Source organism: Doryrhamphus excisus, linkage group LG13, assembly GCF_037039965.1.
Source record: "Doryrhamphus excisus strain RoL-2023G ecotype Guam linkage group LG13, RoL_Dexc_Guam_v1.1, whole genome shotgun sequence".
Taxonomy (NCBI): Eukaryota; Metazoa; Chordata; class Actinopteri; order Syngnathiformes; family Syngnathidae; genus Doryrhamphus; species Doryrhamphus excisus.
In genome coordinates, this window is record NC_136369.1 from 9,383,762 (window position 1) to 9,399,607 (window position 15,846).

The 15,846-nt window shown below is 41.5% G+C and overlaps 1 protein-coding gene across 1 annotated transcript in view; it reads right to left on the reverse strand.

Moving 5' to 3' along the window:
- The window catches only part of lmo1 (LIM domain only 1), a 32,374-nt gene extending 31,564 nt beyond the window's left edge, over positions 1-810 (reverse strand). The window contains exon 1 of the mRNA XM_058089274.2: positions 47-810. Coding sequence (XP_057945257.1) covers positions 47-68 — 22 coding nt within the window. The 5' untranslated portion in view covers positions 69-810. The remainder of the gene's footprint in view (positions 1-46) is intronic.
- Between the last annotated feature and the right edge of the window lie 15,036 nt (positions 811-15,846).

Consider the following 15,846-nt stretch of genomic DNA (forward strand, 5'->3'; position numbering starts at 1 on the left):
GGAAGTGTCCACGATGTGACATCCAAGAGACGGAGACGTTACTCACCCTCTTCCTTGTCCAGCACCATCGTCCTGAGGAACGAGGAGTCCTTCCCCGGCCGATCCGTCCTTGGCTCCAGGAGGCTGCGCGGCTCGGTCCGCTCGGAGCTTCTCACTGGAAACGTCTTTCCTGTACTACAACGTGCGGGATACGGCGAAATCTTCACGCTTAAATGAGTCACCTTTCTGTAATAATGCCAATAATTGTTGCTACGTTGACTACCCTGACTGACGTGGCCGGATTCGCGTTTCCACACTTGAGCTGCACACGGAATAAATAAACCCCAAACCGCTTTGAATGACTTCCATGCGAATAAAGAAAAGAAAAGACGGCGTAAATCTCGACTAAAATGTGCCGTGAGGTGCGCACTGGAGGCGGATAAGGCGCGCACACCGAGCCGGGCTGAGCTCTTTCTCTTCTCCTGGATGTTAATGCTCGTCCCCTCTCGCTCTCATTTGCTCCGAGACGACAACTACATTCAAACAAATCCAATTGCAAATGTGACAAAGTGCCGAGCTTTGCCCACTCCCGCCGCCTCTCTGCCCGCGTCTGTGCGCGTCCTGCTTCGCTCTGCGCAATAAATGCGCCGCGCACGCTTCTTTGCAGCGACCCAAGGATTCCCCTGTTAATTAAATCAATTCATTATGCTCAGATCTGATTAGCAGCCCTTCCCCCCTCTTTGAATCAATTATTCAATACACAAACATAATTGCTTGTGCCAGAGGTGTCTAAGTATTAGCTTATTTAACTCCAAGGACACTAATTACCCCTAGGGCAAGGGAACTTTTCTCATTAATTCTGACAAAACACAAAAGCACAGCTAAGGGAAAGAGAAAGTGCGCGCGCGTGTGTGTGTGCGTGATAGAGAGCATGCACACGCACGTAAGGTTGTATTGATGCGTGTGTGTGCGCGAGCGCGTGCACGTCAAGGAGAGCGAGAACGGGGGAGAGAGAGAGAGAGAGATGCTGCTCCATTGTACACAATGAGATGCTTTTCATTGTGCTCAACTCTTTACTTTTCTTGCGGAAGTTGATAGAAATAAAGTGTCTAATTGTGTGGTCTACTTAGCAGTTAATTAGCGTCCGGACAGTTCTATCATACATGCTGCACAGATACACACAACAGATGGGCTGCCTTTTTGATTAGTGCCTAGATAGGAGGTTCGCTTTCAAATCTGGTAATATAATTGTTGCCTGTTATTTGCCAAGATGAAAGTGTTGCTGTTGCATGGTGAGGCCTTAAATAGCAGCACTTTCACTTGCCCTGCAGAGACTGTTAACCAATTAATGGTGAGATCCAAGAAAGATTAGCCATTTAGGAGAGCGGGGAGGAATAGAGCGACAAGAATGTTAGTTTGTCAGCAGCCAGCAGGCCGTCTATGGTGTGAGCTTGCTCAGTCTGTCCATGCCTTCTGTTACATTTTGCACCACATATTTTAAGCTATACACACACTATCAAGATCTACACTATGCACACAAAGAAGCCATCCTTTCCAAAAAAAAAGCACTGCAAACTTTTTCTGTTTGTTTTTGGGGCACTGCTGAAAGCCTTGCTGCCATTTACAAGGCAGGGGACCATATTTGGGAACTTAAGTAAGTGACCCTTCATGACTCACTGTAGGCTACAACACAGCAACACAGTCATGTTAACAAATTAGGACATTGTGAGCTAACTCATCCACTCCCTAACCACCGCAAATGGATAACAAACTATGTTGTGTCAAACTCAGGCCCAGGGGCCAAATCTGGCCCACACTGCAATTCCATCTGGCCCACGGAACATTAAGTTGGCCCACCTAGCGGACCTTCTCAAACAAAGTCCTTACAGTGATCTGCATAATTAAGTGATTCCATTGGTAGAAACTACTACTCTAAATTACAATATTGTATATACAGTGTTCCCTGGCTTGATAGCGGCTCATTTTTCTTGGCCTCTGAACATTGTATTTTGTTCTGCATCCTGATTGGTTAAGGGACTGTAGATTATTGTCAAATAGTGTCCTCCGTGCCTTCCTGTGCAGTACAAAATGCATAAATGTTTGCTCTCTAGCACTGTTTGCAAGTTTTATCCCCGACATCACCCACAATGTCAACAAAATGTTCCCTCAAAGGCATGTGTGGTTGCACCCAAAAGGAGATGGAGGGAGAAGAACTTGCAGCTGTAAGGCGCCATTACCGAAGGAGGAGGGAAGGTGTAATACATAGACATACTGTATATGGGAAAATACCACGACAGGAGCAATATGTTATAATGAGGATACAAAAACACACATTTTGAGAAAATGAAAGTGCGCCTTATAGTGTGGAAAATACGATACACAAAATGTATGTGATTGGTATTGGTATCAGTGTCGTCCGACTTCACTCATGGATTATCGGGATGAGTATCAGCAGAATAAAACCTGATCGGCTGATACACTCAGTGTTACCACCACAGTAAGGCTGTCATATGTTTCACTCACCCGGGACTTATAGTATGTGGGCAGTACGAAGGATAGTGGCGTCCTAATTAATTTTGGATACCCTATGCCTCTCTGCGTCCACGGAGATGAGGAGAACCACAGTGTTGGCCGGGAGAAGCCGCCTGCTCTCACCGAGAAAGGTGCATTAATGTCGGACATTGTATGTCGCTGTGCATCCACTGATGACACTTTATTCATCATAAAACAACACAACATTTTATACTTTGTTTTATATTGTTTGATATTTTAAATGTATATTTAATGTAACTGTATGTCTTGATTTACATCAGTGGATATGGCTCTTATGATCGTGTTGCCATGGTTGCAACCCGCCATTAAATCTGGTGGCACTACGTACATTACCGTGTGTAAAGTTTACGTAAGGTCACTTGTAAAATTGCTGGATATTAAACATTATTTCTGGTGGATTTATCTGTGGATCCATAAGCACCACGTTACAGTGGCACCTGGGTCCAAGTATGTCTGCGATTTTAGATGTTACATTTCCTTTTTGTTTTCATTAATCATAACCAACTTTGCAATATTGGCAGTGTATTTATGATGTTTATTCCAAGTCCGTCAATGTTTTACATTTGGTTATAGTATGAACTGTGATTGATGTTGCTCATTGAATTGTTTGCTATGGTAGCGACAGAGTTAGCAAATGCAGAGAATGGTGGCTTTGTGGCATTTTTTGGTTGTTTGCTGTACTTTTTTGTGTCTTTATGATGGATGATTTCGGTACTAGCGTGATCTGAATTACATATTTACACAATTCAGTTATTACAGTTACAGTTTCCGAGGGGAAACCTTGAATTCACAACCATTCTTAATAGGAGTGCCAGACTCAGACCAAAAGTCAAAATAATTTAACTGTACACTATTAAAAACGACAGCACTTAAACTTTTACACCTTGTCTGTACAAAGTAACACCTTAAGGAGGCATAAGACAGCCCAAAAAAATAATGTAACTCTTTAAACTCCTCTGGGTTTCACATCTCGCAGATCTTTTTCGAGGATACTACTACTAATAATGGAAAATAATCAAAAGGTGGTTGATCGATTTTGGCCCAAACTGAAATTGCAACCAGAAGGGTGCATTATATCGTATATCGTAAACTTGGCATTGCATGCAAGGGGAACCGGGATAAAAGGTGTGTAGGCTGTTCACTCATCTATTCATCAGTGACAGTGAGACATTTTGTCAAAATCTAATCATTCTAACTACAATTTTTTCAGCCTGCATTATTGGGTCATGTCCTGTCATGTTCGCAACTTCAAACGAGCATCTGTGTGTGTGCACTCATGATGCATATGAGTGTGCTACATTCACCGGTTATGCTGGTTAAAAGGACAAGAAGGCAACACAAGTCAACACATGCAGCTTAACGTCACCACTGCATTGACTGGGAAATTAAAAAGGAGGGACATTCACATACGGTTTAATAATCTATTATTTTAACACAATGCCACCCGCGAGTCAAAAAGTTTGGACTCCACTCTCAGTAAATTCCTGCTACTGTGTTGTCTGTGCTATTATTTTTATGCCAAGTACTCGTAGGAGAGCGCCTGGTAGTCGGGCCCAGCCCGAAAAAGCCACACGGGATCTCTCCCTCGTACCTGGCCTTCTTGGAGTCCATCAGGGGGGTGCCCTGCCTGTCGCCCAAAGACAGCTGGGATAGCATACCCGTGACCCTAATGAGGATAAGCGGCATAGAAAATGGATAGATGGACTTTCTATAGGGCTTATCCTCACGAGGGTCGCGGGCGTGCTAGAAGCTATCCCAGCTGTCTTCGGACAAGAGGCGGGGTACACCCTGGACTGGTCGCTAGCCAATCACAGGCCACATATAGACAAACAACCATTCACACTCACATTCATACCTATGGACAATTTCGAGTCGCCAATTAACCTAGCATGTTTTTGGAATGTGGGAGGAAACCGGAGTCCCTGGAGAAAACTCACACAGAACATGCATACTACGCATTGACATTCCCAAGCAGAGATTCCAACCCTGATCTTTCCAATCTCCTGACCGTGTGGCCAACATGCTAACCATTCTGTCACAGTGCGGTCCATCAAATATGGAGCCTTGGAAAGCTACATTTGTTATAGAGTCTTTATACTTCACGGATAAAGTTTGTTCTTCAATCGTTGCCATTTTTCACTTTGCTGTGGCAGTCCTTGAACGCACCATAGCTGTGTGCTGTGTGAGACCCAAAAGTTTGTTTGGCCACGGAGGCTCAGTCTAATCCAACAGTCACTTTTATTACAAATCCTGGAGTAAAACATCAGCGTTATGTGAGCAGGAAGGTTTTGCGAGGTTAAATTAGGAGCGTAAAGTAACCCATTTTTTCACTTACTACATTCGCTTCATAACCTCTGTGAAAAGTGGGGATCTACACTATATGAAGAGTTTGATACTGAATCAGATGAATCCACTTTTTATTATTTTCTGGTGAGAAAATATTTTGAAATCGATAGATATCAAAAAGTTAAATACACATCTTGTAATGATCTACAGTAACTGTGTACAATGTAAAATTATTAAGTCCAATGACTGCCTTATAAAGTGTCTGTCTTGGCTTGCTTGGTAAGTTCAACAGAAAGGGATAGTTAGGATTTTTACGACATGACGTTGTAGGACATTGGCTTCTAAAAACAATATGCGTTCAAAAGAGTAATGCATTTGAATGACAAAAATGCTTTTTTCTGGAAAATCAGACCTAACATATCGCTCTGCTTTACTTTCTCTGATATCATATTAGAACACGCTGTCCATTGTTGTGTATGTGTATTAATATAAACATACACAAAACTGCATTTAACATAATAATCGTTACTAGCCTGTTTTATTCGCAGCTACTCCACTCATGCAGAAATATGAGATTTAATTCTTACAGTGGTCAGCCCATATAGAGAGCATTTGAGTTCTCGGGTCGTGGTGAGATTGGGTTGGCCCTGAAATCAATGGTCTGATCCCCGTCTGCCCGGCTTCCTGGCTGACATGCTTGACTTTTCATCTCCACGGTCACATAGATTGATGACTTATGACCAGGAGTGTATGTTTGCTGACCTCTAGCAAAGTGAGTGACACACAATTAATCCAATCACGCAGAAAAATGGAAAGGAACGGGGATCAACTTCAAATAGCCATCAGAAAAGCGGATGTGAAAAAGCCACACTATTAAGGCGATTCATAAAGGGGAATGAAAACGGCACGTGTGTGAAATGATGGGTTACAACACAGGAGTGAATGGTGAATTGACTACAATTACCTGACAAGTGCGGCAAATGTTGGAGTCAATATCATCGGAGACTATAAATTATGTCACAGAAGATGTTTAATGTATATTTGAGTCTCAGTGACATTTGAGTGAAGTGACATTTGGAGTGATGGCGCTAGCTGCTCACACCATGTATCTTGATACAGATCCTGTTTTTAGCACATTTCATGATATGGAGACATGGGCAGGTTGCATCGCGGCTCTCAATCAAGGCACTTGTCATTATAATAAATTGACCAGGTTACCTTTGCGCAAAGACATAACATTCACTATGATGCATGGCACATGTAGGCTGCGTCCCTGCTTGTCTTGGGTGCAAACCCTTTTCCACTCTACATCCAATAGTAGGGTCAGTGCATACTAGAAACAGGCCCCTGAGTGTGCTTCTCTGATACACAGTTAATTAAAATTCATTTCTGAGCATGCATTAGCCATGCCCGTCTATTTATGGGAGGCTCTCAAATGCAGCCACTACAAAACAGTGCTCTGTAATTAACCCCACATAATCAGATAGCGCACCAGTGTTGTGTTCCTGTTCGTCCTCCGGCACATGGCCATTGGACAGGGGGTTTCAGAGAAAGGATGAGCCCATTCTATAGTTCAGAATGGCTAAGCAGATTAAAACCTCATATCAAACATGATATTTACAGGCAAACCTCGGAGGAGAGTGCCCCTTTTATGTAGGATGGGGAGAGGCTTGGGGCTGGGCTTTTAAAGCCGTGTCCCTTAATTGTATTCTGGCTAAGTGGGATGAATGGTGCTTTTTAATCAGACCACTGATGGGCCTGCATGCTGTAAAAGTATAGAGATGGTGTCTGATAGTGAAGATGTTGAATAATATGCTTTTAGTGCCCATTTTCTAATGCATTATGTTGCGATGTTGCAACATTGGAATAAAAGTTTTTAAAAGAACCAAGGCTTCTTTGGTTTTTGTTTTGAAGTGTAATCAGGATACAATTTTCCACTAAGAGAGGAGAAATAGCCTCCTAAATAAAAGGTGCACTGGATGTCAGAGCCTTTATTTACTCTCAAGTCAAGGTTCAGCTCCTCCTAGTGGCTGATCTGTGCAATGTTTCACCACAGATGGGCTTGACAGCAGAGGTTTAGCACACCCCATAATAAATTGTAACCACTTTTTATTCCACTCCTTGTAGTGAGGTGGTGGGTGGCAAAAAGAGTAAGTGAAATCTCTCTGATGTAACCTGACAGGCTAGCCATATAGGAAGTAATCCAGACTCTATAAGCCCCCGCTGTTCAAGTCATTCTAGTCAATTTGAATTTCATGTCCAATCAAATGGAGACAAGGTGTCATTTGGTGGGCAGGGAAGAGGGGAAGAGTGAATCCCTTTTCCCAAACAGTTAATCCAACTTTAATCCCAGTCATTAGGAATTAGACATGCAGAGCTGTCCGGCCGTGCCTCTAAATTACAATCAAACGGTTAGCAATTACACAAATTATTGATGGTAGATTTTTTTTTTTCAACTTGCAAATTAAGGCTATTAAGGAAGGCTCCTTTTTAATGCAAAAGTGACTAATTAAGCAGCGGATGGGAAATCTGCTGCCCAGATATCAAAAAAGTTCTCAGCACACATTGCAGAAACACAAGGGAACCAATTAGTTTAATTATCAAAACAGCTAATTAAAATTGCACAGTTCCTAATTAGTTCTTTGCTTTTGCCTCTAATTGACAGCATGGAGATAAATGGGCTGCCGATGGAAATGGGGAGAGAAGAAAAACAGGAGAAACTTCGGCGGAATATTTATGCTGACTTTATCTCCGTCTGTGTGGCAGCCCTTGAAAGTGGAAAATTAATGACCTTAATTCCCAAACTGTTTTTCCTCTAACGGTGCTCCCCTCTGCGCTCCCGGTGCATGCTCCTTTGTATGGGCCTGCCACCCTGCCAACTGCTGGAATGGGAAAAAGGGGGGTACTCGGGGGCGGGTAGGAGCCACGATTCTCCTCCTAATGTGACAGCTCCTACTGAACAATGGAGGGAGATGAAAGAATAGAGCAGATGTAACCACTGGGAGCGTTGCATCATGGGACTCTGTTGGACTTTTTTTTTTTTTTTTTCCTTTTTTAAGCGCTTCTGTCATCAATGAGAACACTAATTTGTCCCACGAATTGTGCCCGGAAGACAGATAAAAGCATTTGATGTCCCAGAACTAGCTTTAATTTGAATTCTAAATGAATTTAAGTGTTGACCATCTGCACCTGAAAGTTTCCACAAGCATTTGTTGTTAATGTTGCTACGAAGAGCTGCCATACATTGTTCTACACTGTAAACTGAAAATGTACTCCAGCTAACAATTTACCTTACAACCTGTGTTGTCTTTTTTTTTTCCTGCAACAAACCAACCATACCACATATAACATGCACCTTCTGTTGGCACATTATTAGATAGCGATCAACTAATCAGTTTACGTTTCGAACTGTGTTAAAATGTAAATGACATTAATGCACAAATGATGCATCAAACCACACAGATAGGCCACACCAGAGACCACATAATGTCAGGATCATTCAGTTAGGGCCTTGTACATGCAGTGTTAATGGACTATGATTTCCCCTGCTCTGGTTCCAATCAAGTGTTCTACGTCAGGCAGCCGGCGTAAGTGCAAGAGAAAGGCTTTTTGCAAAGCTCCATTAAAGCCAGTGAGGTAATAGCGGCCTTTTGCATGTCTTTTGTCTCATCTAGTGGAAAGGGCATCTTGTGCCATGTGCGTTTTAACATTTGGCTGAACTCCCTGTTGAAAATGACTAGATATTAACCTACCCGCGATCTATACGGGCAGAAATTGTTCGCCTGAAGAGATGTCGGCGTTGAAAATGTGATGCGAATCCGCACCTTGTCCATTTTAAAATTACATCCCACAGTGGCGCTGACTTGAAGCCACTGCCGGTGACCTAACACACACAAACACACATTGAGCACTAATTGATTGCCTTGTGTTTTATTTATGGTGCACTAGTAATTAGCGGGCAGTATAATGTAAGTCATTCATTAGCACCTGGCTACCGTTATGGATTTCATTGCTTTGTTTCAGATGCGCACATCATTAGGGTGAAACAAAGGCTGTAATTTACTAGCATGGCTCCTGATAAACATTCTTAAAGTCAGCGTGCCTTTAAGGAGGAACACAAGCCTGTAAAAACTTTTGTCAGCATTTGCTGCGGAATATGTTAAGGGAGAGCTGTATAAATTCAATTTTAATTGTTTTGTACACACGCCAGTGAAAAGGAACTGATTGGATACAGTTCAGAGACAGTATATTAATACGTTATTTTCATATGTTAATTGCTTTGCATAATCTCTCCCTTTGCTTGGTTTGGAAGTACCTGGCAATGAGAGGAGAATAGGAGACTCCAATTTACATAAAACCATCTCCTCTGAACATTAAATAATAATGCATCTGCAAGCTGAAGGTGTGTTCAGTTAGCAGAAAGCACATTTGTATAATTTATAGTCCAGCTGTTTCAGTGCTTTCGAGTCCATTTTCCTCCCTGCCTGCTTTTAATGAAATCTTGTTACCAGAGAATTGACTGAGTGAATTGAGATTTTAATCCCATTGACGTCTTTGCATGAAAATGCCCACCGGTGGGAACTTTTAATGGTGGCTCCTGTAATCAGACGACACTTGTATTCAGCTCCCAACAATAATGAATCTCATCAAATGTTAAAGCCAAGGCGGCGAGTGAAGAGCTCAAATTTCAAGGTTTTTGACCATCCCCATTTGAGAAATTCCTCGGGGAGTGTGCGATTACTCAAGTTTAACAGTTTATTGCCTCATCTTTCAATAGCCACTGAAGCACAAAATTCTCATCTCGTTTGCTCCTTTTTTTCTTCACTTGAAGAACAGGCCAATATAGACTGCAGAACAGCTGCTCAGATCCCGAGGAACTGCTGTTGGCGCTGCAGTGTTATTAGCTGCCACCATCATTGTCCACTCGCTGTGTCATTTAAAGAATGAAAACGAAAATTAGGTGACTCAAATCACTGGAGTGATTTTAATTGTGAACATTATGGGGTTTATTTTACGGCTGTGTTTGACTCAATGACTGCAGCTGTAGTCTGCAGCACACTTGCAAGTGCTTTGACATACCGTCTGTGAAAAAAAGAAATATTGAGACTATATTAGAAAGTCTAATAAACGGCCTCAACTGATTTTTTTACAGTACGGCTGCATTAACGTGCACGTGTGCCTTGAGAAGTTGCTTTATTATTTCACAAGTTTATCAAATGCTTCTTTTTTCTTAACCTAGGAAAGCGACTACCCTATATTAGCAAGAAAACACCACTGAATTCACAATTCATTTAACACTCAACATAAACAATGGTTATTGCTCCATCTTTCACAAGCTAATCTACAAAACGTAAAAAAGTTTTTATATGTACATAAAAGGCCCATTAATCTCAATATTGTTCGCAAAAGTCTAAATCTTCTCTTTTTCTGAGATAATCCATCCACCTCACAGCTGTTTTATGTCAAGATGCTGGTTGACAATGTTATTATTGCACAAGTGTGCCTAAGGCTGGCTACAATAAAAGGTCACTCCAAGATGTGCAGTTTTACTACAACTGGTAGTAAAAAAAACAGTGAGCATCTGGTTTGACCACCAGTGCAACATCTCATTTGCTGATAGATAATCAGGTTGTTGATTTTGGCCTGTGGAATGGCGGTCCTCTCCTCTTCAATGGCTGTGCAAAGTTCCTGGAGCTGGAGCACACTTGTCGCATGCGCCAATTCAGAGCATCCGAAACATACTCAACAGGAGTCTAGTGAGTATGCTGGCCATGCAAACACAGGGATGGTTTCATCTTCCAGGAGTTGTTTACAGGTCCTCGCAACTTGCTGCAACGTGAGGTGACGGTCATGGGTGAATGGCACAACTATGGTTCTTCAAAATTCAATCAATGAGAAGCACCGGTGTTTGTTGTCCATACCATAAAACCACCTCCACCATGGGTACTTTCACATGCAATATGCCATCTGCGCTGTACAGTGAAAACCGAGATTCATCTGTGAAGAGAACACATCTCTTCAAAGTGCCAGACTCTATCGAATATGAGCATTTGCCCACCCAAGTCGGTTACGATGGCAAACTACAGTCAGGTCGAGACCCTGATGAGAATGACAAGCATGTAAACAAACTTCCTGGAGACGGTTTCTGACAGTTTGTGAAGAAATTATTGCGCTATGCAGACTAAATGTTGTAGCAGGTGTCTTGGAGGTGAAGATGCTGGATGTGGAGGTCCTGGGCTGGTGGGGTTCCACGTGGTTTGTGGTTGTGAAGCTAGTTGGATGTACTTTCAAATGATCTGAAACGCCTTTGAGTTTTATTGTTGAGCAAGTCACCAACTGGTGGGTCGCGATCCACTTGTGTAATGACCCAGTGTCTGTGAACGCAACTGTGCTATTCGCTTGTTATGTCACCACGAGGTGCATGCTGTGTTTGGTGCAGCTTGAATGGGAAAAACATTGAGTATGGAGTTAAAGGCAAACTGAACTTTGAACCTTTCTTTGAATTTTTCAGCCACAATCCTTATGTGAGACATGACTACACATCTTTCTCTTTTCTGTACATTCTGAAGATATAAAACATATAAAAAGAGACAGCTAAGAATTGGACGAACATATTCTGCCCACAAAACCTTGTGAATAAAACTACAAAAGCCATCAATTTAAAAAATGTGACCTGGATATTAAGCAATTATGTTATTAACATTATTACACTTGTGAATTGTGTTACTTGTAGTGTAGTGCCACGTCGCAACACCACAGCTAGCTACAGTGCATCCGGAAAGTATTCACAGCGCTTCACTTTTTCTACATTTTGTCATGTTACAGCCTCATTTCAAACTGAATTAAATTAATCTCTTACCTCAAAATTCTACACAAAATACTCCATTATGACATTGTGAAAAAAGGTTTTTTTGACATGTTTTGAATTTATTAAAAATAGAAAACAAAAAAATCACATTTACATAAGTATTCACAGCCTTTGCCATGAAGCTCAAAATTGAGCTCAGGTGCATCTTTTTTCCACTGATCATCCTTGAGATCTTTCTACAGCTTAATTGGAGTCCACCTGCAGTAAATTCAGTTGATTGGACATGATTTGGAAATATAATAACTGTCTATATAAGGTCCCACAGTTGACTGTGCATGTCAGAGCACAAACACCAAGCATGAAGTCAAAAGAACTGTCTGTAGACCTGCGAGACAGGATTGTCTTGAGGCACAAATCTGGGGAAGGATACAGAAACATTTCTGCTGCTTTGAAGGTCCCAATGAGCACAGTGGCCTCCATTATTCGTAAATGGAAGACGTTTGGAACCACCAGGACTCTTCCTAGAGCTGGCCGGCCTTCTAAACTGAGCGATCGGGGAAGAAGGGCCTTAGTCAGGGAGGTGACCAAGGCCCCGATGGTCACTCTGTCAGAGCTCCAGCGTTCCTCTGTGGAGAGAGGAGAGCCATCCAGAAGGACAACCATCTCTGCAGCAATCCACCAATCAGGCCTGTATGGTAGAGTGGCCAGACGAAAGCCACTCCTTAGTAAAAGGAACATGGCAGCCCGTCTGGAATTTGCCAAAAAGCACCTGAATGACTCTCAGACCATGAGAAACAAAATTCTCTGGTCTGATGAGACAAAGATTGAACTCTTTGGTGTGAATGCCAGGCGCCATGTTTGGAGGAAACCAGTGAGACCTTGAGTCCGATCGAACATCTCTGGAGAGATCTGAAAATGGCTGTGCACCGACGTCTCCCATCCAACCTGATGGAGCTTGAGACTTATTGCAAAGAAGAATGGGCAAAACTGCCTAAAGATAGGTGTGCTAAACTTGTGGGATCATATTCAAAAAGACTTGAGGCTGTAATTGCTGCCAAAGGTGGATCAACAAAGTATTAAGCAAAGGCTGTGAATAAATGTGATTTTTTTGTTTTCTATTTTTAATAAATTCAAAACATGTCAAAAAAACCTTTTTTCACATTGTCATAATGGAGTATTTTGTGTAGAATTTTGAGGTAAGAGATTAATTTAATACAGTTTGGAATGAGGCTGTAACATGACAAAATTTAGAAAAAGTGAAGCGCTGTGAATACTTTCCGGATGCACTGTATCCAGTAACTAGCTTTACCACACATTGGCTTGCTATCATACTTGTCTTTGAGGGATGATAGTGGGTCAGTTGAGAACCACTGTTGTAGGGAAATAAACACTTAATTAATGGGTACCAGCCCTGGTGGTTATATTGCAGTGGTCTTTCATTAGCCATGTTTAAATGAGGAGTTTTTCCTCTTTTTCAATGGAATCTTTCCGAATGACCTTTCCGAAAACAATGGTATACATGATCATAACACCGGCCCTTGATATGACTTGTGAATAAAGTATGGAAGAGTTTAGATTCTGTTCCATGGATGGCAGTAAAGCACACCGTAAGCTGCTTGCCAACCACCAATAAACAACAGAAGAAGAAGACGACAAAGAACGCACCCTGACAACTTTCCATTTGAGCGGGTACATGATACCGTAATCGGATTGGAGAAATGAATATTCCACTTCTGTGAATCAGATTATATTTTCATTCAGATTGACACTTTTCTTTCAGAATGAGGTGTATACAAACATTAAATTCCTTCCGTTTGAGAAAAAAAAAACGAACGCAATTGGAATATATGGGTCCATGTATACGTGACCGGCCTAAGGCACACCTGTGCAATAGTCATGCTGCCTAATCAGCTTCATATACCACACCTGTGAGGTGCATGGATTACCTCAACAAAGATGAAGTCCTCACAAAGAAAGATTTTGACAAATACGGCAGAAAGGTTTTAGATTTTTGAATTCAGTTCATGAAAAATGTGAGCAAAAAACAACTGTTTATATTTTTGTTGAGTGTTGTATTGTAATATCACTTCCCTTGGGATTCTCACAAAAACCTGAGCACATATTCACAAAGCACCCTAAGGCCAAAAAGCTCTTGGTAACTGAACTCTTGGAAAAAATTTAGAATTTGAAAATTATTAAAATTATTCACAAAGCGTCTTATACCTTAAAAGAAGTACTAAGGCTGAGAGTGTTGAGGAGGAGTGGTAAGAAGACTTTTAAGAAGCGTAAAGCGGAAGAGAGGTGTAAACAAACAAGATGGCGGAAAGACAAAGAGATATTCGCTATATGCTAAAGTCAGCGATTTAATAACTAAAGGCTCAATCAAATGTTTGTGGTGGATCTCATCAGGGATGATCTTACTAGTCCCAACCAGCGTAGTAACGCTATCACGCCTGAAATGAAAGGCATCACAACATGGCGATACCTGGTCAAAAGAAAAATACTACGATGCAGCGGTAATGACTTAGGTCTGTCACAACCCTCCGTCAGCAGCGTGACCAGCCAGACCATTAAGACGCTTTCACAGCCTCTTATTGTTAGCAATCACAGGAATGGCTGACAGACTGCATCATGCCTAGAAACGGGGTCAAGCACACCTTACTAAGATAAAAGTTTCTGTCACCTCCTTACTCAGAGTTGCTCTCACGGACTTCCTTAATCACTCTTAGTCTAGGATTCTTTGCTAGGAATCTTTAGACTAAGTTAGGAGCCTCCTGAGAGGACTCTGAGAAGCTTGTTGAAAGCAGGTCCTTATAGAATTGAATGAAAATGTTCGGGCACCCCTGATTATTTTCAAGATTTTCCTTGATAAATCACTGGTTGTTGGGATCAGCTATTCCAGTTAAATATATCATATAGCAGACAAACACGGTAATAGATGAGAAGTGGAATGAAGTTTATCGAATTTACAGAAAGTATGCAATAATTATTTAAACAAAAGTAAGCAGGTGCCTAAATTTGGGCACCCTAACTGAAAAATGTCACCAATATTTAGTAGCTCAACTTTTGCATAAATAAATGCTTCCTATAGCTTGCAATGAGGTTCTAGATTCTGGTTTAAGGTATTTATGACCATTCCGCTTTCCATCTCCAGTTGAGTCAGGTTTGATGGTTTCCGAGCATGGACAGCCTGCTTTAAGTCACACCACAGATTTTCAATAATATTTAGCTCTGGGGACTGAGATGGCCATTCCGGAACGTTGTACTCGTTCCTCTGGATCACTACATTCGTAGAATTTGAGCATTGTCTGGGTCATTGTCTTGTTGGAAGTATCCAGCCCCGGTGCAACTTCAACTTCAAGGGTCAATGAGCTTACCAAACAAATTTTGTGTTCCAATAATTTGTGCTAAAGGTATTGAAATCAATAAAACAACAAGGGTGCCCAAATGTAGGCACCTGCTTACTTTTGTTGAAATAATTATTGCACACTTTCTGTAAATCCCATAAACTTCATTTCACTTCTCATCAATCACTGTGTTGGTCTGCTATATGATATATTTAACTGGAATTTCTGATCCCAACAACCAGTGATTTATAAAGGAAGATCCTGAAAATTATCAGGGGTGCCCAAACTTTTTCACAACACTGTATATAAGAAAATATGTATTGTGGGGCTTACTTGTCAAATCTGTTTGAAATTAGGTCTGTTGTACAATTTTTTGGGGTGTTTGAGATTTACTTAAACCAAGGCTAAGATACCATAGTTCCACTATAGTTCTCGCTCTGGCTCAACCTTAGATGGTGGAGACTGATTTGAAAAGTACTGAATATATCAAAATTCATCCTCCATAAAGGATGTCTTTGCATTTAATAAAAAAGTTTGTTTTTATGTGTGTATACTTCTCCTAATATTATGAATATTTCAAACCTAAAACTTCACTAAATCATCCTTATACTGTTCATAACAGTGCTGACTAATTGTTGCTGGAGGATAAACTGTCATCACATCTAAGGTTTGTGTCTACTTGAATGTGGTTTGGTCTGCTGCAAGCCATGTGTGTAATGTGATGCTGTTTTATATTTGAATGACTAAATGTGCCCTTTGAGATTAGAGGGGGCGGTGCCTCTCGGGGAGCTGAAAAGAGGCCCTGCTGTTGTGCACCTCTTGTCTGTTTGATCGCTCTGTAATGAGTCGGCGTGGTCACTGAACACACTGACA